Source organism: Columba livia, chromosome 2, assembly GCF_036013475.1.
Source record: "Columba livia isolate bColLiv1 breed racing homer chromosome 2, bColLiv1.pat.W.v2, whole genome shotgun sequence".
In the NCBI taxonomy this organism is placed as follows: domain Eukaryota; kingdom Metazoa; phylum Chordata; class Aves; order Columbiformes; family Columbidae; genus Columba; species Columba livia.
Genome location: NC_088603.1, coordinates 141,837,336 through 141,859,782, shown reverse-complemented (window position 1 = coordinate 141,859,782; position 22,447 = coordinate 141,837,336). Strand labels below are relative to the sequence as shown.

At 36.1% G+C, this 22,447-nt stretch overlaps 1 protein-coding gene across 3 annotated transcripts in view; it reads left to right on the top strand.

The window, feature by feature from the left end:
• The window catches only part of LRP12 (LDL receptor related protein 12), a 49,486-nt gene that overhangs the window by 15,444 nt on the left and 11,595 nt on the right, over window positions 1-22,447 (top strand). For 2 of the 3 annotated variants that reach the window (XM_065054229.1, XM_065054231.1), the window contains 3 exons: window positions 13,185-13,241; window positions 20,362-20,497; window positions 22,107-22,309. In XM_065054229.1, coding sequence (XP_064910301.1) covers window positions 13,185-13,241; window positions 20,362-20,497; window positions 22,107-22,309 — 396 coding nt within the window. The remainder of the gene's footprint in view (window positions 1-13,184; window positions 13,242-20,361; window positions 20,498-22,106; window positions 22,310-22,447) is intronic. The other variant, XM_065054230.1, reaches the window with a different exon arrangement.

Below are 22,447 nucleotides of genomic sequence, written 5' to 3'. Positions count from 1 at the left end.
TGAAAATTTATTTTTAAGATACTGTATAGTGTCTGAAATAAAAGGATGTTACACTCTTTTACAGGTATACTCATGCTAATGTGTGAGGTATGGCACCAGCATCATTCTTGCAGGACAAGAATCACAGGATTAATAGCAGATAACATGAAGGGGGGGAAAAAGGAAAGATCTCCTTTCCAAAGAGAGGGAAAGAAATACTGGTTGGGTCTTAGAGATTTACACCTGTTTCTCTATTGTTTTTTAATTATACAAGGTGTTTCAAAAAATAGACCCAAATTTAAAGCAGTAGTGATTTCAAATTGGGCACATCTTTTTAAAACAGCCTGTATAAATACATATAGGCTGCTACTAGACTTAAAATACCCATGGAGCTTCCTGAAGCTTTCTATTTTAGACTCAACAACTTGAATAAATGCAGTAGCTGTAGCAGAGTTTTCTCAAACTGCACACAGGACTTGGATAAAACACAAGTTTTACTGGATTATAAATTTTACTGGACATTTCCTTATCATTTGTTCGTTTTAAAATGAATTTGTTTGAACAAAAGAATGTTAAAATAGCAAGGCTGTCACACACAGAATTCTTGCATGGTTGCGGAACATACTCATGCAAGTATGTGTGCACACATGTTCGTACCTGGAGTATGCCTTGGCTATTTTAGGATCTTATTCTTAATTAAAGAAGCTATTAATCTGAGTAAAATCAATTTCATATCTTGCAGGCAATCTGTCGTCTTTGAATAGAAGCAGTTCATGGTGTATTTTGAGGAATGCAGAATGTTATAACTGGCAAGTTAAAGCACGTTCAGCTCTTAGTCTTCCTGAGTCCTGAAGATATTTAATAAACAGCATAGTTTAGGCAAGTCTAGAAAATTAGTTCAGCTAGTTAATAGCCTTTGCTATCATAGCGATTGAGATTTTGAAGCTGAAAAGTAACGCTAGAGTTATGTGTATTGAATGTCTTTTTAAATCGTGAGAATGGAAGCATCTATATGTTGTGGTTCCCTTGAAACTCAGTGACATTTCTACTTCTGTCTTCTGTAATTAGAATATATTACATTAATTTCATTATTCTGAATAATTTTGCACATGGGTGTTTGCATGACATTAACAAAAAACTTTGTTTTACAGATGCTGAAGGCACAGGCGAGAAGTGCGTTGCCTTAGGAGTTCTCAGCTCCTTTGGCTGTGCTTTTTACTGTGTTGTTGCAGTCCATATGAATGGTGGCATGCTGAGTTAGGAATGTGTGCAAGGTTACTCCTACAGTTTAATTAATTTAGGGAAGCATTAATAAAAGACAGAGACTTTCCTGTATTACTGGAAGATAGCTGGGCAGATTGTATGATGTTTCATGTAAATTCAGTTTCAGTCTGAATAGGTGCTAATGGTCTAAAAACACAGTTGACAGACTTTGCATAAACAAGTCTGCACAAGTATTTGCAAGGTCTGTGGTTTCTGTGAACTTTTTTTGTAAATTAAAGAAAACGAGCTTTCTTGAGAACTCTATAGTGCTTTTAAATTCTATCAGAAAGAAACTAAAACACATTAGAGAGTATAAAAGGTTGTCAAAATCAAAGTTTTATTTCTAGCAATAAGTAGCAAGAAGGGAAGAAAACATAGTTTTATCTTTCATGTGAGGATATTTTTCCTGATGCAATAAACATGCTGTGCGTTTATGATTTTTATATTTGATGTATGTGCAAAATGTGCATGTAAATATACTGTTGCTTCACCACTCTTTCTAGTAAATGGCTTGCATTCAGTTCAGTTATGTCATTACAGTGAATGTGCTTGGATGCTTTGCAGTTAATTCTGATTTATTGTTATTGCCTTCATGAAGGTAGAGTTGAAACTCAGCAGGTATATACTGTTGACTCCAGTATTCCCTGGTTTGCTCAGGCCAGTATTCCAGAAAAATCTAGCAAATCTGAAAATTACTGTTAGATTTCTTGATCCCCCTGCTTTTGCTCCGGTCAGAAGCATGAAATTTCCTCCTTGATTTATGCCTGAACTGCGACATTTTAGCACATCTGTTGAATAAAGACTTAAATAGATTTTGTAATTTTATTTTATGAATCCAATGAGCTTTCTGGATTTCAATACCATTATTCTCTGGATAGATATTAGGCAGTGATTTTTATTTTTTTCCTTCTAACATGACTAGAATTTTTCTTTTTCTCTTCTGTTTTGAGTTTTCGGTCACATGAGATGTAGGCTCTATAATAAAGATGCAGCAGTGGAGCAGTGTTTTCCTTCTTTTCAAAAATCCTCGTGATTCTCCCCTACCCCCCAATATCAAGTACTCCTACACTACTTGAGTCTTTTTTGGAAAAAAAATCAGTTGAAAACTGAGTCATGCCGTCACCTGGAACTAGAAGCTTGAATGTTTTGAGGTACTGGTAGGTATTCATGGGGTAAGAGCAGATAATATTTTCATTTCTGCAAGCTTTTAATAGATTTATGATGACTGCTGTTATTAGTTTATGAATAATTATTTCCTTTCTTCTGTTAACACAGAACGGAGTCAAATCATTTGAAGAAAACAGGATAAGCAGCAGTATTACATTTTAAGAATATGTATCCTGAGCCTTGCTTTAACTATCTTGCTTCTGATAGAGGCCTAAACCCTTCTGGTTGGCTGTAGATGCTTGTTTGGGGTTTTTCTGTGGTGTATTTTGTTCACTCATTTGTTCTTAATATAATATACTAGCTGTATGTAGACTCTTGCCTTCTGCCATTTGTTCTTGTAGCTATAAGGAATTAAGATGCACATCGGTCTAAACCTGCATGGAGCAAAACCAAAACTAAGTTCTTTACTATAACAGTGATTTAAAGAAACTGTAGTAGACAAAAATATAAAGCGTGTGGAGAGTATCAATCAAATCTGAAATACTCTTCCCCCTACTGTATAAGCACCATGCAGCCCACACATGGAAATTTTCCCCTAGTCTGGCACTTCTAAAATGTGAAATACTTTCAGTATCTGAAATGGAATTTCAGAAGAGTAGTTACTGCAATCGAACATGTACGAAGGCTCTGAACAGTCCTTTGTTTAAATAATTGAATTTTATTATTTTAAACGTTTAAAATAGCTAGAAACTTCAGATGTTTTCTAGTTTTGTAAGTAATACAGCAATGGAATGTTTTCAAATAGGAGGGCAAATTATTAGGTTTGCATTCATGGTAGTGTCTAAACAGTTAAGAATAGGCACCTAAGCCTTATAAAGGAGAAAGTTTAAGGATAGGCATTGTGGTCTCCCTTGTGTCCCCTGCCCAGCCACCCCTACCTAGTTTGTGGTCTACTCTCTTTTCTTCTGATTCACCCTCTTTTTTTTTTTTTTTTTTTAAAGTTACTTGAGATTTAGCTATAATTTAGTAGAAAATATTTGCTGTTTGAACTGATTAGTTGATTTTAGTAATTTTTTTGTTTCTCCTCTTAGTCTAATCTGAAGTACTGCACTGGACAGCTGCCTGAGAACATGTACAACTTGCAGGCAATGGTCAGGGGAATAACTACCCTCATACCTGGCTGGGCAGAAGTGTAGGGTTTGAAGTGAATAGAACTACTTATGTGCTTAAAATCAGGAATCTTGTTGAAGCTGAGCCAGTGTCTCTGCTAGATTTCCAATTTCCACTGCTTGCTGCCAAGTATATTAGAGCTGTCTATAAATAGTTTGTGGTATTTTTCAGTGAGAATAAAAAAAAAAAAAACAGGTTCTTTACTGTCCCCACCTTTTCTAACTACAGCTGAGAAGTTCGAACTGGTTTTGCTGAAACTTTCACACAAAAATACTTCTCGTAAGTCAAGTTGGTTTAGTTATTAAGTTTTTGTATTTTAATGACAATACAGAAAAAATAGTCTTGTGGGATTTACAGGTGTGACTGAATGTGGTTGTGGTTGGTTTTTTTTTTCCCTCCATGTGCAGCATTAAATCAGAGTTGCTATAGTTACTGCTCTAGCTTCTCTTTTGCAATATAGAATAAAGGAACTTTGGGTTATCTTGCTCATTCGGGGTGCAAAGGTCCCTTTCAAAGGTGTTTCCTTTTCTCTCTCTTGCAAGAGTCTCTCCTGCTGGTACACCCAGAGCAGAGGTTTGTGCTGCATGAGATACAGCCAAGGACACTATTGCTGGTTGCTCTCTGTGTTTGATGAGCAGGAGTGGGAGAGCTCACATTGTAGGCTGTAGCATCTTCTGAATGGTTACTTGATGTATCCCAGTGGTGCCAGGGGTGTTTGGATACTCCAGCATTATCTGGCTGACAGCATCTATGTAAACTTCGAATTATGTTAGCATCTCAGTATGGTTTATATGGAATTTTGTAAATTTTCTTTTGTGTGTTGCAACAGCATTCACAATTGGTGTAATATTAGTGAATAAAGTACACAGTGCTTAGTGAATCCAGGAGAACTTGCGTTGCTCATGCCGAATGACTGCGGAGGCTCTGCAGCTTATGGCTGAAGTTGAGGTGGAGCCTCCCTGGCAGCACTGGAGCTGTGGTGGGCAGAGGTCCCACTCCTGCTGTTGGATACCTAGACCTGTCTCTGCACTAGCACATCCCACAGCCTGGCAGGAATGCATTTGTGGACTAAAACAAGTTACGCTGAAGATCCAATGCTTGCACTGTGTACAATTCTGAAGGGATTTCCTTGGACCAGCTCTGGTGTGACCCAGAGGACTGAGTACCCATTATGAGTAGGAGGGTGGCATCTAAAAGGAATCCAGTTTGATGATTCCAAGGCCACAGCGTAATGTGAACCAAAAGCACATGAAAAGGAGCAGCTCAGGAGACTGAGAAGCATGCTCCTTATCTGAAATACCATCCTAATACAGACAAATCCCAAGTCAACAAAATAAAGTTATCAGGAATAAAAGATATATTTTGTTTTGGTAGAGAAGTTAATAGATCTGTTATGATCTAATAGTTGTATATTCTTCAGATCAAAGCATTGACTTGTGTAGTGAACTTAGGTGTTTTGTTTTATTTTAGGGTACCTGTGTTTTGTTTTATTTTAGGGTACCTGTTGTAATAGTCAATTTTTGAAGAATGAACTGAGACTTTTTGGTGACGATAATAACATTGCAATGCTAAAGAACGTAAAAGAAGTAGACTTTTTTTTTAAGATGTTTAAGTCAATGTTATCACGATTATAGGAATAAAGGTATGAGCTGTTGCTCACTCAAGTACTGATTAACTTAGGGTTTAGGCTCTGTACGGTGAATATAGACTTGGTAATTTCCTGGCTGTGCTTGTTCACCAAGAGATGAATAAAGACCTGTTTTTCAAAAGTGTCATGCAGTTCCATGTCATTTTAAGTCCCTCTGTGAGAAGGAAAGGACAGTGTAAGTGTGAGGGGGCAATACAAATACACAATGCTGGACAACAGGTTTTAACTATACAGTGCAGACTTTCAGCAGCACCATACCCATTGTTTTATATCCAAGCAATAATTTTCTAAGCACAAAATGGTAGACATTAGTTGTCGTAAAAAGAAAAAGTAAGAATCTAAAACCTACATAAAACAATTCGATTGCAAAATTGATTCTCTAGTTCTTGTCTTCATTTTCTGAATAAAACTACATCACAGTTGGGCTAAAATAAAAACAGTACTACATAGAATAACAGCATTGAATATTGTAAACAAATGTTGTGCTTTATCTGTTTTTACGGTGAAATTTTATGTGCTTATTTCCTGCTTTTGTATCATAAACACATGTAAATAAGCCACTATTTCAGTACAGTTTCATCTCTTAGTAATTTTTATTCTTTCCATAATTAAATAAATTAATTATGCCATTGTAGTATTTGAGTATACAACACCTTTTATTTTGCATGAAAATTAGCTTTCACTGTTTGAAATTTTACATATATTTACTGTATCTTCTATGTAGCAGATGTTCTGTTATAGGGATTTGGGATAAATCTTGTCACTCTGTTGCTCAGCTTGCCTTTAGTAGAGAATTCTGGCTGATGTCTACACAGCAGTAAGGCTTTATCTCAGTGTTTCTGTCTATTGCATGTGTAATTTTACATTGAAATAAAAGGTTATTTAATCCTTCCCTTACCTGAAGGATAATTTACATCTTGCTGCACAGCTTAGTGCTGTTTTACAAATGACCACCTGAAATTCCTGTGACTCCAGTACTTAACCCTAAGGAAATACGGAAAAGAATTGCATATAGCTTGTTAATGCCAAGCTGTTCATTTAACAATAAGTAACACAATTTTTGTCGGTATTTCTTGCAAAGATTGTTCAACTAAACTGGAGATTATTGATCAGTTAATGCCTAAAATTCAATACTGTCACTTGTCATGGTTTTTAAATTGCCTTTTGTCATGAAATACATGAATTTATGCAGAAGCATGTGTTGCCCCTTTGTCAAGGAAGTAAGCAGCAGCTGGGTATAGGACAAAAACTTCTGCTCAAAGATGCAGTGCACTATATAAAAAGAACAATACGAACATGAAAATATGAGATGGCTGTGGATCATGAATCCTGAGTAGCTAATCCAAATACATATTGGTGCACAAATGTGTTAATTTGATTTTATGCATATCTCTAATCAAAAGGATGCAGTGATTGCAAACTAATCTATCAGAAGGCAGGAAGTAATAAAGTGGTGTCACCTGTAAAGGCTGTGACTGGGTTCTGTAGGAATCTGAAATGACACAGCTGCTTCATTTTGTTGCTGAATATAGAGTCATAACAAACGTTGCCTGGCTTCAGTGGACTGTGCACTCTGAGCCCTGCCGCACCTTCATTTGAAGCATTCCCTGTAGCAATAATACTGTTTATTTCATGAGCTGTTCTGGGAGGGTAAGTTTCACATGCTTAGACTGCTGCCTTTTTTTTGGTTGTTTGTTTTTTTCCTTCTTTGCTGTTTACTCCACTTTCAGTTCCTTGTCGCTTGCAGTGTTAGTTGCACATGTAGCTCTGTTCCTGTCTTCTGAGGAAGGCAGAGTCTGAACTTCTGTGATACAGTTTAGTGGTAGGAGAACACGTTCGCAGAGATGGAAGAGAAAGTACAGGAGAAACCGTAGTCTCAGAGACTCTTCTAGATTATAAAGGCTGAAAAACGAAATCTAGTCCCTTTTGTACCCTCATGTTCATTTGAGATTATACAAAGTGTGTTTTTTTTCCCTCAGGTGCATAATCTCAATTTACTGTGTACTACTCCTGCAGTACAGAAGAGTTTGGCAGCAGTATGACCATATACCTATGGATATGTAGCTCTTTGCTGTTGTTACAGAATTAAATCCCTGCAGCTAATGCATTTAATTCTAAATGCACAGTAGTTTAACAAATATATGTTCAAAGCGTTCAGGAGATGAGGAGCTCGTGAACAATGACCCAGAAGACTAAGCGGCATCCTGCCTAATTTTTTTGGCTCATTAGCTATGTGTGACCTACATGTAAATAATTCAATATCGTATTTTGGGTTACATACTGAACAAATGTGTTTATCATAAAATGGTTTGAGATGTAAGGGACCATTGAAGATCATCTAGTTTATCTGGAGGAGGGCAGCCTCCCATGTGCTCTGAGCTGTACCATCTTAACCTTAGGGCAGCCGTGGGTGTGATGGATGGGAAGGCTGGTTTTGCACTTCTCTCCCACGAACTCGGCAGACGAGTGTGACTGCGGTTCAGCCTGACACGCGATGTCTTCAGGTGGAGCTTGTTTCTGCACAACTGTGCTTAGATATTTACAGGAGGTAGGAGGTGGAGTGGCCACTGGCTGGGACTGTCACAAGATGTGCTGGCAAAGGAGTCATTTCCAGGAAGCATGCTGGAATATTACAGAGGCATCGCGGGTGTTTCCAGCTCCCACATCTTTAGATGAAGAAGGATATTGCTATTTTTGGAGTATGGCATCATAGGACCATTGCTAAGTGGCTTTTTATTGGGGTAATAGGTAAGGTAGAACCAATTTGTTCATGGAAGTGTATAGTGAGATTCACATTTTGGTAGCATCATCCACACTTGGTCAGAGGCAAAATTTGGTGAAGATTAATGCAAGGGAACTTCTGATGACAAGAGGAAGTATAAACAAGCTTACTCTTTGTAAGGTACAGAGCGGACAGGAATTTGGGGAGCAGGATGAAGAAAGGAAGTTTGATCATGAAGTATGTTGTCTAAAGTAAAGCAAGTTGAACACGTACCATAATAAAGGGTGTTTGGAAACTCATGATGATGCACAGGAAGTGCTGTTGATCTCTTGTCCCTGATAATTGTGGTTCCAAAGAAATTTCCTGTCTGGTCTGCTTATGTAGCATTCATTATGTACCACAGTACCTTTTAACTCCAGGTAGTTTAGAAGAACCTCTTTCTTCATAGCCATTTTCTTCAGTTTATAGAGTTTTATTTATAGGGGGGTGTAATTTGGCTGCTAAAGATTTTAGCTTTGGCGATAGGTGTGCAAGGTTTTTTTTCATTTGTTTGTTTGTGTGTGGACAGTAACTACTTGGTCTGACAGCAAAAATAAAGATAAATGTGGTTTTTGCCCCTATGTAATTTTTTTCCCCTTTTAGTTTTTAATTTCAGCATTCAAGTTACCTTCTCTGTAAAACACAATCTGAATTTTAACTGAGACCCAAGATACATGATGTTCTTCCAAACTGAAGTTATAAAATTTGATTTCACAATCGCAGTGGACCAAGTTGCATGTACCAAGTATTTTGCGTGCACTTCTACAATAGTCATCACTTCACTGTATTACTAGTTTTAGTCAAAATGAAATTAGAACAGGGTTTTCATTTAAGAGTCATTATTTGCTATCAAATATATCAGTATTTAGATAAAATTACCGGTCTTTGTATGAAACCTTCATGTATCTGGAATACAGAAGCCTGTCTTGTTTAATCTGAATGTTTTGACTAAGAGAGACAATTATTGGGGGGTGTGGATTTACTTGGCTGTGCTTTTTGAAAACTGTATGAATTTGAGTAAAAATTAAAGGAGAAACTTAATTCAAGACTGTAGGCTTAGTTTTATACTCTGCAGTTATATGCAGATAACATTTTGATATCCTTTCCATGTCGCATGAGCCGAGCTGCGCAGGCCGGGGGCAGAGGCCGTCCCGCCCTGAGGGCTGCGGCCTTGTGCTTTGCACCACCTCAGTCTGAGCATCGCAGCTACTGCCTGGGTTTCAAATACATGGAACAAAGGGCAACTGTGTTTTTTTCCAAACATGTTGTGCTTTTCAGGTGTGAAAGCATGGTTTTTCCATGCTTTGCCCTCATCGTTTTCCTTTGCACTTTGGTTGAAGTGTTTACTGCGGCAACATTTTCCTTGTTGCCAGCCCCACTCCCCTGGCCTGTGTTTATTTTCCTATCTGTGATGGAATTCAGATGATGTTAGTGAGAGAGAAATACTTTCCCAGGCTATGGTTTTTGTTGTCTATTTCTGCCTGCTTCCAAGACAAGACAGCATCTCAACCCAGAGGATTTGAGGGGGACAGAAGAAATTGACAAAGGTCAAAGGGAATGGCTCTGGACTGTGAAAGTAAAATAAAATTTTATGGATGAGTCCATCAGAATTAGAAGCTTTGACCATAGCTATACTTTGAACATTTAGGAGATTTTTAAAGACAGAAAAAGACCTCAGACTTTGGAGATTGTTCCATACTGTAAACATATTGGTAAAGACTCTAACTAATTAATTAACCAATTGGCTGATTTTTTTTGTTTTAATTGCAGTCAAGGAATCTTAAGAGATATTAACAGCAGCGATGACAACAATCTCACGGGAACTTAAATTGAAAGCCATTAAAAGTACTTTCTATACCTTTGTTTAACGTGTAGATTACCAGACGTTTAACATATATCCTATTTACCAAAGATTCTGTTTTGATTTCTCTTTTTTAGGGGAAAAAATAGTCATTTACTATCTCAAGCCTTGTCCTTTTGAATATTTAATTTAAATGCAATTGCTGACCATATCCTAAGTTGCAGGATTGAAGTTGACATACATTTCTGTTTAATATCACTTAAAATAAGTGGTCCATTTGTCATAAGCCTTTATAAAAGGAGATGGATATAGCCCTGGTTACACAAGTGATTTTTTTTTTTTTTTTTCAGAAGTCACTGAAACAAAAAGCGATGGAAGATGTCAGTTTTTGAAAACAAACCTCTGTTTCTTGCAGGCAGCATGAATTTGTGCAGGAGCTTCTTGATGTGTCTCTTCCAGCACTGTACTTTAACTATAGTTAACCAGCTCCTGTAACTGATAGGGGCAAACCTTGTGTCAGGCTTTGTTAGGTGGCACCTGGTTCAGTTTAAAACTTAAGGTTCATATGGGAATGAATAGTAAATTTCCATAAATCTTGATGTTTTAAAGAAATATTTACCAGTGGCCTAAGGATTTTTGTTATATATATACTCTGCTGTATTAAATAGATAGGCTAACAGGAATTTCAAAGATAATTATGTTCCCGTATCTTAATGGAAATTGCCGATCTGTTATCTGTTATCTTGATATTCTAGTGGATTCAGTTTATATGGAACCGTGTGACATAATTGTTGAAATAATTTAAAGATCATTGCCTAAAAGTTTCATAAAGGTGTCAGCAGTTAATAACACATGGCATCTGAACACACTCTATTTCAGTGACAGTTTCCAATAAAAAAGGAGGTAATAATCTGAGAGGTTTTCTCAGATTCATCTTTCTTATAGTGAAGGATTATTGGGAAGGAAATAATTTTTTAGAAAACCAACCTTATTTTGATATTATGGTACTTTGATGTGAGTTGAGGCTGCATCATCACAGATCAGTGCTGTTTCTGACTAGTCACTGAAGTTAGTTTGACAATAAAAGCAGCCACTTTATGTCAAGAGATTAATTGTTAGGTCATAAAATTTATTTAGATGGAAACATTAAAGCATTCTGGTTTGGATATTGACTTAAGGTTTTTTTTTCTTAACCCATTAATTCTAAGTCAATGTGTACAGGATTTGGATGTAAGTTCCCATTTTAGCATGCTTCCCATCTGATTTATAGTTTTTTCTCTTTTTTTTTATATATACGTTGTTTTTATTCCTATCTGTCTCTTTAGTGTTATGTAAGTATTTTCATGTTTTGTCATTGTAATTTTATCAGAACTAATTTCATCAATATTCTGAGTGTTTTGTTTTCCTGGTCTTTACATATAGTCAGCTTGTCTATAGTTCAGATTCTGGGGTGTCAGTGTAGTGCCCAGATACCAACTGTCTTCAATGTATTACTTTGGGGTTTTTCATATTTCTAAATGTTTATGAATTCCTTTCTTGTCATGCTGTTCATTTTCAGTGTTCAATAACAGCTACAGATATAATTGTATGTGCTAATAATGCCTTTTTGAAAATACAGAAGTGGTGAATAATCCCTACTGTAATTTGATAGATGAAATATCAGTAAGCAATTTTTAGCTTAAAACAAGAGGTCTCAAAATGTGTTAATGTTTTCCTTATGTTGGTGGAAATAATCGAAAACAAGGCAATCAGAAATATGCTTCTCTGGAAAAAGTTACAAGTAAAATCACTTTAGAGCAAGGATGGTGTTTATGTTGTAAATTTAGAGCTCAGTGTTACTGAAGACGTTCAGCATGTTGGTTTATGTGCAAAATGGATAAATTGTTTGGAGAGCAGCTTTTTGAAACTTACGGGTATATTTTACTTTTGAAAATAGTTTAATTGGAAAGCAGTTTATCACTGATACATTATTTTATATGGTTTTAAAATACAGGTGTTTTGAACGTTGAGGGAAATTTTGCTTTAAATTGAGACAAAGCAACTTAGTATGTAAATGTGTGCAGTGAAATTAATCCATCAAAAATGGGGGAGGAACATATCACTTAAGAGCCCACCAATTTAGTTGTGGGTGGGATTTTTTTTGGTGGGTTTTGGGGTTTTTTTGGGGAAAAAAACAAAACAAAACAACTTGCCCTTTTTCTACATATTCTGATCATCAGGTTTCTAAGATTATTGTGTCTTTAGAAAGTAAAAAACTATGTGCATTTGGTGTCAACCCTGGGAGCAGTTTCTGAAACATTTTATTTGCACTCACTGCAGTGGAAGAGCATTGAGATGCTTGCTTAGGTGTGTATGATCAAGGTCAACTCTAACAGTCTTTAACCTTGGTATAAAATGACTTTTATATTCTTCATGTATTTAACATTCTTGTTACCAAATATACCAGTCTTACATTGCAGTACTGGTTGAACAACTGATTTCACGTGTGTGAAAATCCGTGTGACATGGCAAACCTTCAATATTACAAAGCTTTGAGGGACTGAGAGTTGTGGTTTAGGAGTTTGCTTAGTGATGTATTTTACATTTTAGATTCACTGCCTGTGAGCTTACTTAGGAAAGCAGATCTCTCCTGAAATGCCTGGACGATTTTATTAGAAATCTGTTGTAAAGGCTAAAAGAAAAGATATTGAATAAAGGAGAGGGGAATGAGAGCTGTTTGGTGGGAAAAACATGCACAAATCCAGGTTGATCTGCCACATCGTGTAATAGGGCTGCCACCTGTCAGCCAGTGTATTTGCTTTAATGGACTTCTTTTACCTTGGAGGAGTAAAAATTACATGAGATTCAGAGGAATAACATTTTGTCTGTTACTCTTGATGACCACATGGGTCTCGTTCATCCTTGCAAGTTTAGTTAGTTTTAATGAACATCGCTGGGGAGTTACTCTTGAAGGTAGCTAATTCCTGGCTATACCTGAAATGTCTTTTTGGATAAAAGGGATAGGCTACAATTCATTATGGAATAGATGCACGTCTTTCCCTGGGTGTGTTTATTTGTGTAGGATTCACTTATAAATCTTGATATGGGAAGAGGTGGGGAAGATGCATTGAAATAAACCTTTCTTGAAAAGAAAATAACATTTGATGCAAAATCTACCATATAAAATACCTGAAGATTCTCCAAACTCTTTACTACTATCTGTCTCTTGTTCCTTAACTTTCTAGTATATTTAATTTTTCCTAATATGCTAATGAGGCTTGTTTATTTTCACTTTATAGTAACTTTTTCTCTAGTTTTTCTCATACGTTTTATTATAAAATGAATGTAGGACGTTTAATGTTTAATATTAATTAAAATTATTTCAGCTTTGTTCTTTCTGTTCTGTAAAAGGGTATCTCAAGAATTTTTACAAATTTTATCTTGGAAATTAGCTTATTCATTATGTTTAATTTTAGGAAATGGTGCTCTTGCAGAACATTCTGAAAATGTGCATATTTCAGGAGTGTCAACGGGTAAGTCATTTTTTGTAATGTTTAAATTTCATGCATGACTTAAATAGTAAATATTGAAAGCCACCTGGTATCTTATGAAGAGATATTTGGCTATAAAAATTATTACTGCCTTTTGCAGCATGTAATAAGGAATGAAGCAACTGGAACATGGAAAAATTCTCATAAGATAAAATTGATACCTGCATGCTCATGAACAGATTATGCCTTTCTAAGTGGACTGCTTAATTATTTTTCCATACAAACATTGAACTAAGAGAAAAGTTGGTTTAAGTTGAATTGATATTTTCTTTCCACAGGAAAGTTTTTTTTCTGAAATGAAATTTATTGAAATGTAATTTTGGACACTGCTACTATCAAATAATATAAATCCAGGAGTTAGGTGTTTCACCTGATTAGATTGAAGCAGTAACTGAAGCTACTGTACACTCGACTGCACGGTTTCCTTAATACAAGGAAAAAAAAGAATTTTAGAACTTGTGAAACTGAGAAACTGATGAGATGCTGGGAGAACATGGGGCGTAAAAGCAGCACAAGTTGCTTAAAGGTTGCAGTGTTCCCTTCCAGTGAGTCCTTCAGCCTCCTCTGAGCAGCAGCCGTGGTTGGGCCTCTTCTGCCTTAGCAAAGTGGCTGGCGGTCCATTGAGGCATTTGGCGATACCAGCCTCTGATCTTTGTTCTTCAGATGTTAAGCAGTGCCAGCTAAGCTGCTCTTTGTGTTTTACACATCTGTAATACAGATACTCAGAGTGTGTGTGGATAGGGAGACAAACACTCTTTTTCAGTGGGCAGAAGAATACAAGCCTGATTATTTTAATAGGGAAGCTGCGACTAATCCCTGGAAATCAAACTGATTTTCATGCTCTTCTCGTAAAATAAGTCAAAATGCAAACTCATCCTTTTTGACAACAGCTTGCACATCTCACTGTAGTTGTCCTCGCAGGATAGCTTCAAACATTATGTTGCAAATTGTGCATGCAGTTAGGTTTTTGGATAAATGTACAGTCAGTGGATGGTCTCTGTTACACTGTATGACCACTTTTCTCCCTTCCACTGTTTCCTAATCAAAGACTGTCAAAGTCTAATTATAGATCCTTGCTACCTGTTCTTGTGCAGCTTAATGAAGAATGTTGTTGCTTTTCAACAGTAGTAACGCACCAAGTATCATCATACATGGTATATTATGGCACACTGCTAATTATAAGTAATGACACTGGTACTTGCCACTCCTGCAACAGTTGGATTGTACGAAATACACAGATGACCTAAAATCTAGCTCTGCAGCTTTCTGGATTTGTTTTAACATACGTTTTAACAACCCTTCACCCCTTTGGTTGCTCCAACAGTCATGTCCCAGGTCACAATACAGTCAGAAAAGCATCTGCTGGGCAGGAGGTGAATGGAATTTTTGACTCTGCTTGCAGAACTTTGGCCAGCATGCTCGAATACACGGTGCCAAGGAGAAGAGAACACAATGTACTTTGTACACAAAATAACAGCAGCTGGTAGATAGACCTTTAACTACTGAGATGAAAGATCCAGTGAGGGTTCCATTTAAAAGTATTAAAAAAAAATAAATAAATAAATAAATATATATATATATATATATATATATATATATATATATGTAAAAATATGTTAAAGGATTTCTGGTGGTCCTGTGTTCTAAAACAGTTTTCCAGCTGGGGAAAAATAAATATACTCTTAAAGCTTTTATCTTAATATAAAGTGAATATTCTTCACTGGAGAATTTTGAGATTATGGGGTTGGGAGCGGTCTGTTATTGAAAAATCTGAAGAAAGTGTGTAGGCAGACCCAGCGACATTTTTCTCACATACAGCTCTTTGCATGTATGTCTTAAATTTTAGGTGTATGGCTAAGTATAAACGATGGAGATGGACCTAGATGATTTCTGAGTTCCTTTGAAAGAATTTGTGTCTCCCGAACATGTTTTTGAACTTGCAGAGTATATATTTTTATCAAGCATACCTGGACAGCTTTATATCTATCAGAACAATTTTAAGAAGAGTTTCTGTAAAATAGAACCAAAGACATCTGGCCTTTAATCTTTCTAAATCCAACTTTAACTTGGTGCTGAAACCAACGACGTGATTTTCTTGGACAGTTGTTACTGAGAAGGGATTTAAAATAAAATGATTGTCTTGATGGTAGATTTCCTGTCATGCGGCTGCTGTAAGGCTACATGACCTACCTTACTAAATTATGTTTTAATAGCACAGACCTCTGTGGTCTTTGGTATTTATTCTTCTGCTGTGCATTATATCTGCCAAGTTGCAGGTACATCTCTAATATATGAGCATGCTTTTTCTACCAATAGCGATAATGGAATGTTGTCTCTTGCCTATAAGCTATCACTAGAGAACAAGTGTTTATGCCTTTAAAATCTGAAAAATTGAGAAATATTTTCAGGTCTGTCTTTGGGGTATGTTGCACCATAATTGTCACAACTGCAAAACCACTTTTCCCCACCCCTGTTTTAAAGAACGTCTATACTGGTTAAAGCAGTTGTTCACAGCAATTAAAAAAAAAAAAAAAGTTCTTTTTTATAGATTTTTTCTCTGTATTACAGAGAAAAGGGCATTTTAAATTAAAGCTTTTTAGTTTGACCTGTAGGCACAGATTCCTATGCCTTCTTCCCCCGTAGTTCTCCAAATAAGACTTTTAGTGGCTCCTGAGATTTACAAATGCAATAATTATCCTCACTATTCATGGTTTAGACTTTATCGCAACATTATTCTCTTTTTACTCTAAGCTGTTTTAAACACCTTCAGATCATTTATCCAGCTGTATTCGTGTCCTTACCATGTCCAATATAATGCATACCTTATCATCTTGTGGTTCACATTGAAAGCTAATTCTTTTATCTTTTCAAGTGATCTCCTGGCATTACTGTGAAGATAAATCCCTAATCTCCCTCTCCCTGCTTTTCTGAAGTGACTTTTTTCCTTGACATGTTGTTCAGTGTTACTACAGGTACTTTACTTCTCTAGATCTTGCTAGAGAATTTTTGCATAGGCTTCTTAATAATTTTATTGTTATTAATACAACTTGCATGTTGAATTTGGTACTGTAAAATTTTCATCTGCTCTCTTCTGTTTACCAATCAACATCCTGTAAGTAGTTTACAGTCGTTTTCTGTAGTGTGGGGTGGTGAACAAGTTTCAGGAAGAAGGGAATAAGGAAAACTCTTGTATGTGTTTTTAGAAGGTCTACAAGGAAATCCATATACATCAGAAAACCATGTGCACAGCTTATCCGCTCAGCAGGATTTTTTGACCGTTATTTTGCACTTCAGTCTGTGAACCATCTTCAGTCCTAATTACAGTATTGCAATCTACTGAACAGAGTTATGCCAAAGTAAGAAAACAGAAATGCAAATAGATTGTTAGTAAGATAAAGGCTCACAGAGTTTAAAACAGGAAACGAATGGGCAGAATTGTGCCAAAGAATATAGAGGAATTGAGAGGCATGTAGGCAGAGGCAACACCCATGTGTGGTTGTGCAGGAGGGAGTTGTTCCCACCCAAAAACCTTAGAGCCACCAGCATGAGATTGGAAACCATCTTGGCCATGCATCCCTATGTATATTTGCTTCGCTATGCAAACTTCTCATTTATTTTGTACTTCTGCCTCAGTTACAAAATCCTCTCCTTTTTCTGACTCCTCTAATTTTCATTCTTCTGTTTTCTTATGTATTTTAATACTTTAATAAATTATTCTAAACCTAGTCAGTTTTCCTTTAATTTTAAGTTGCTATAGATATTGTTGACCTATATGGCAACTGCCTGCAGGGCCACTAGCAATGGAAATTAGAAGTGCAAATTCTCCACAACATCGTGAAAAGATGTTTGCCTCTATTCATACATGTCTGGTTTATGCACTCTCACTTGAATTGTGGGGTTTTTTTAATTCCCATGCCCTTCTTGATATTGCTTGCATTGTCCATGTTTAGAAACATACAAAGAAAATCCATGTTATGTTATATTCTTAAAAGCTTTAGAAGAACATCCCAGTTAAGCAGAAGGTGAGGAATTGATTTAAAAGGCTTGGTATTATCTTTGTAAAGTAGATTCCCTTTAAAACTTTTTAATTTCAGAAGTTTATCCTTGATTTTAAAAATCTTTCTGAGAAATTGTTGTCTTTCAAAATTACAGTACTTCTGAAGTGCAGCTTCTGTACAGTTGACCTTTATATGCTTTTTAAGCAAATAGGAGATTTCTATTGTCTCCTGAACAAGAGATTTCAGTGTATGAATGCGCACCAAGTATGCAAGAACCTGAAGTTCAGGAGGCTGTATATCCCTTTTCAAGGAAGTTCCCTTTTATTTTTTGAACCCTGACTCTGTCATATGCACACTTTCTTCAGTTCGATTTTTCTCTCTTCTGGAGCAGAAATACAGTATTGTTCACTCCACCCTGGCTGTGATCATTCTTGCCTCCTCAAGCCCTCCTTAATCTGCTTCTTTCTTCCCATATTGAAAGGTGCTGGAAATGGTGACACTTTGCCCTGAGCTCCGTAGTGTGAGCTTTAGTGGAAACAGAGAAAAAAACATCTCAAGTAAAAGAATATAAAAAATTATAGCCATATTGATGGTATTGCGAACATAAGCTGAAAGAACTGAATTTGAGTAAAACTAGAAGTTTCACTTATAGTAAAAAATACTGCCTTGGTTATACAGGCTTTCCATGTGGAGTTTCTTCCAAATTCATTTAACAAGCAGAAGTTCCTGCTTGTACTGCCGCAGGGTCGGGCTGAGGAGATGGTGTGATAGTGGTCAGGGTGCGCTGCGCCTGCATAGGAAATTGCAAATCTAGTTGCATAGTAAATTACAGTGTTTGGAGCTTCCTATTCAACAGACACAGGGTGCACATGTATTTATAGCATGCTTAAGTTTTTGGAGGTGAGCTTTGTAAAACTGAGTGAACATATGTCAAATGGACTATTTTTATCTTTTAGTGTAAAGTTTTTATTTGTCAGGCAAATGTAAAAGCTTCCTTGAAATTTTCAGTGATAAAATCTTGTATGTCAGTTTGTAAATATCTAAAACCAGACAAATGTTGTAATATTATAAATTTCACCTGAAGGCAACTTATTTTAAGCTGAACATTATTTCAGTAGTAACCGAGTAGTACATGGAATTGCTTGCCAGTATCTGCTAGATTGGTACACTTGTTTTACACATAATTCTACTTTTTTGTGTATGTTTTTTGTTTGGTACCTATTAAAAATGCTATTTTACTTCAATATTTAGTTGCAAATAACCAGTTTTTCTTTCCAGTCCTTCCTTTTCTTGTCTCAACAGGTGTGAACTGTATCCAGATCATTCACGCAGGAGTAGCATTCCAAAATGTCATGGTGTTAGAGCACCACCTATAGGGTTTGCTCAAAATTCAAAGGTGACAGTTTGCAGGGAATAGTTGATTGAATATTCAAATCAAATAATATCTTTCTGTATTTTGAGACTTTTTCCTCCTACAGGTCCTACATTCTGTAGCCAAAGCATGTTAACACTTACCTGTGCAGCTCTAATAACAAACACGTGAAAAACTGTTTAAAGCAATGTTTTCTTAAAGCTGTATGTGAAAACAGTACATTTACTGAGTTTTATTTTTGCTTCTAGATATCTATAAGCTAATGTAGAAGATGCAGGCATATGCCAACATTTTTGTCTTTTAATCCTTTTAAACCTATTTTTAGAAATGCATTATGCCATACAGAAATATTTTTCACTTAAGGTTATAGCTTTTTATTGTATTGGAGAGAGTCAGTAGTTTCAGGTCCCTGTTGTCTTGAAAAATGATCTTAAAAGCTTGATTGCGGGTAAAAATAGAAAAAATAACCTGTTTACAAATTACATTATTACAAACAACTTTTGCTCTATTACAAATGCAGTTCATTCTTCGTCCTGTTAATTCACTGCATCAATTCTGATTTGTTATTTTGATCAAATACTATTCAAAATTTTAAAATTCTAAAAGCTTTTGATCACCAGACAATAATGAAAATGCCTTCTCATTTGTAATGGTTGTTGTGTTTAAACTGCTGTGTGTAACTGATTATGCTACTAGTAAACTTTGAGAGCTCACGAGTTTTGGACTAGCAGGGAGGAAACACTGAAATAAGAGCACAGGGCAATTATTTTTCATGTCCTTTCTGACCTCCGAAACTTCCTCAGTTTCTGGCTCCGTAGCGTATTCTGGCCTTTCTAATTATGTGAAGATTGTGACTATTATATGACAGGTGTTGAATATAAGGCTGCTAAGGGAGGAAAATAAAACAACAGTGAAACAAACCTGCAAAAGTAATAAGTACATTACTTGAAATAAAATCAGCAGAGCTGAGAACACTCCAGTGAAAGGAACAACAGAGTTAGGGCCAATAAAAAAGCTGCACCTGTAATAAAGTAAGAATACAAATGACTGAGTTACTTCAGTTGCATAGAATTAGTCCTATAAATACAAGCTTTCTGGTCCATTATCAGAAATATAGTTATGCAAGTTCCTCTTAAGAATAATCTCTTGTAAACCTGACTTTTAATATCTTTAAATGAAATGTGCTGCAGTAAGTGCTCTTTGCTTTCCAAGCGTTGGAATAATGCATATGATGATCATTTCCATGCCAAGGGCTGAAAGAGGGGATTGAAATGACGGCCAGGCACTGGGTTTTCTTAAGACAGGAAATTTCAACTACTTGATTATTTTGCTTTAATTTATTTTTCACATTTTAATGCATTTGTCAGTAGAAGGTGTAAATGCATAGTTAAATTGAATTGAGTCTTTGTGAAGGCTAAAAATAAAATTAAGAAATACGAGATCTTTCACATTACTAATAAATAGTAGAAGTCTGTGTAGAGTAATCTCTTTTAATCTGTAGTGCTAATTGCCAATAGTATAAACTTCTGTACTGTCAACACTGGAAAATATATTTTGGCTGACCTGTGGTGACCCGTGTCCATTACAAACTCCTTTAAACATTGTTTTTCTTCCTACCTCGTCTAACTTGGTGTGATATTTCCCCTGATAAGGTTTGATTGATTTTTGTCTTACTGGCTTTTTAAAAAATGACATTAATCAGGTTGCTTTCAATATATATGTTTTTTTTTAGCTTGTGGAGATATTCCAGAACAAATTCGATCACCAAGCGGGACAATCACAAGTCCGGGGTGGCCCTCTGAGTATCCTGCCCGAATCAACTGTAGCTGGTACATCCGTGCAAAGCCGGGGGAGATCATTACTATAAGGTAACAGTGCTCCTGTATTAACCACATGGATTGAAGAAGCACTGACTAGACATTTTTAACTGCCAGTTGTTGACGTTTTTAACTGCAGGTTTCCTCTTCCTTCCTGTGAATGCAGGATTTCTGTTTTGTCTGATTTCTGCCTTTCCTTTTGTCTGATTTGCTCTTACAGATCCACATTACATTTGTTTTCACATGGAGAGTTGCTGACTAGAAAAAGTTTCTGTGTGCTCATTTATTTGATTTCTTTGTAATGTCCTTGAAATATAAGAGTTTTGCATTAAAAATCGATAGGGGAAATTCTTAAATGCTTCATTGATATGAAGTCTCACAGTGTGCTTAGAAGTGACAGGGTGTAAATAGTAAAACAATAGATATGATTGCGGTTTTGGAAGTGCTGACTTTTGACACAGGGAACTCCTCACAGTTTCACGTACCTTTTAACTGTTCTAAAGAAGTAACGTAAAAAGGTAGTATCGGATGTTCAAGTTCTCACCAGTTCATTGCCCATTACTGCCACAAGGGAAATCTAGGTTTGTTTTAGCATCAAGATACAAATTAGTATTGCTTTGCAGGCTGATTCTGGAACTGCCTTAGCTGCAGATTTACTTCAATTTCCAGTACAGACCTGCTGACCTAAGAAGCAGATCTTCAATATGAAGTATTTGCTTTGACATCAGTTAGTCTTCTAAAGTACTGCTTTTTAGTGTAAACAGTCTTTCTACTAAATATTAAATTAGCGTAAATGCAATGTAAAGTAAGTAGAGCTGTTCATCTACTAGAAAGCTTTCTAAAGCTTTTCTAAAGCTTTCTAAAGCTTTCTAAAACTTTTTAATACCATTTATTTTTCGTGAAACTGATTTCTTGTTCTCTCACATGGTTTTCCTCCATTCTCATATATGTTTCACATCTCATTTCTGGTTTACTGCTGTGTTGTCTGCACTGACCTGTTTTGCCCAGACTGTCTTCCCTTCGCACTTCATTACCGTGACAGTGTGTCTTGATATAGCTGTTGTCATGCTGTGACATACCCAGTAGGTAACCAAGTAGTGCAACTGGGTGCAAATCTTACCTGAAATCATGGTTTTAAACAATTTACCTGTATTTATAATGTGAAGTCCTATTGTTGGCTAAGTGTAGGGTTAGCTAAAGTTCTGATGATATTTGGGTTAAATAAAACAACTTAGTAGTATATGAAAATAATTAAGTGAGACACATAAAGACAACTTCGTTAACAGAATTATTTAATTATTTATTTATTTTTAAGATTGCAGCTTGATTTTTTTTGTTTTTGTTTGGTTGGTTTTTTAATAGCAAAACTGAGCTTCTTTAAGTACTGGATGCAATATTTTGGTCAATGGAATGGATTCTTGCAGTCCCAATAAAAGTACCATCACTACAAGGTTAAATCCTATTCTTACATGGGTAGATAGGCCAATCTATTTCTGATCAGAAAATAACTTACAGCTAATTTCTGCTTTTATATGTAGCAATTAACCAGCTTGGTTGTGTAATATCCAATTCAGTAGCAATTTTGACATCTTCTTTCTTTCTTTTTTGTGTGTGTGTGTGTTTTTGTTTTGGTTTGGTTTTTTGTCTCCCTCTCTCCCAGCTTTCAAGACTTCGATGTTCAGGGATCACGACGATGCAGCTCAGACTGGTTAACAATTGGAAGCTACAAGAACATGGAAGGCTACAGAGCATGTGGCTCCTCCATTCCATCACCATACATCTCTTCACAGGATCATGTTTGGATCAGATTTCATTCTGATGACAGCATCTCCAGAAAAGGCTTCAGATTAGCCTACTTTGCTGGTATGTTTCAAGTGATATCTAGTTCTGCTTTATGATTTTATTTTTTGTTTTCTTTTTCAAGAGCTACTTCCTTCTACCAGGGTACAGTATATGCATTTCCTATAGTTGATTCACGGTTTAGTGAAAGTATATATAGTC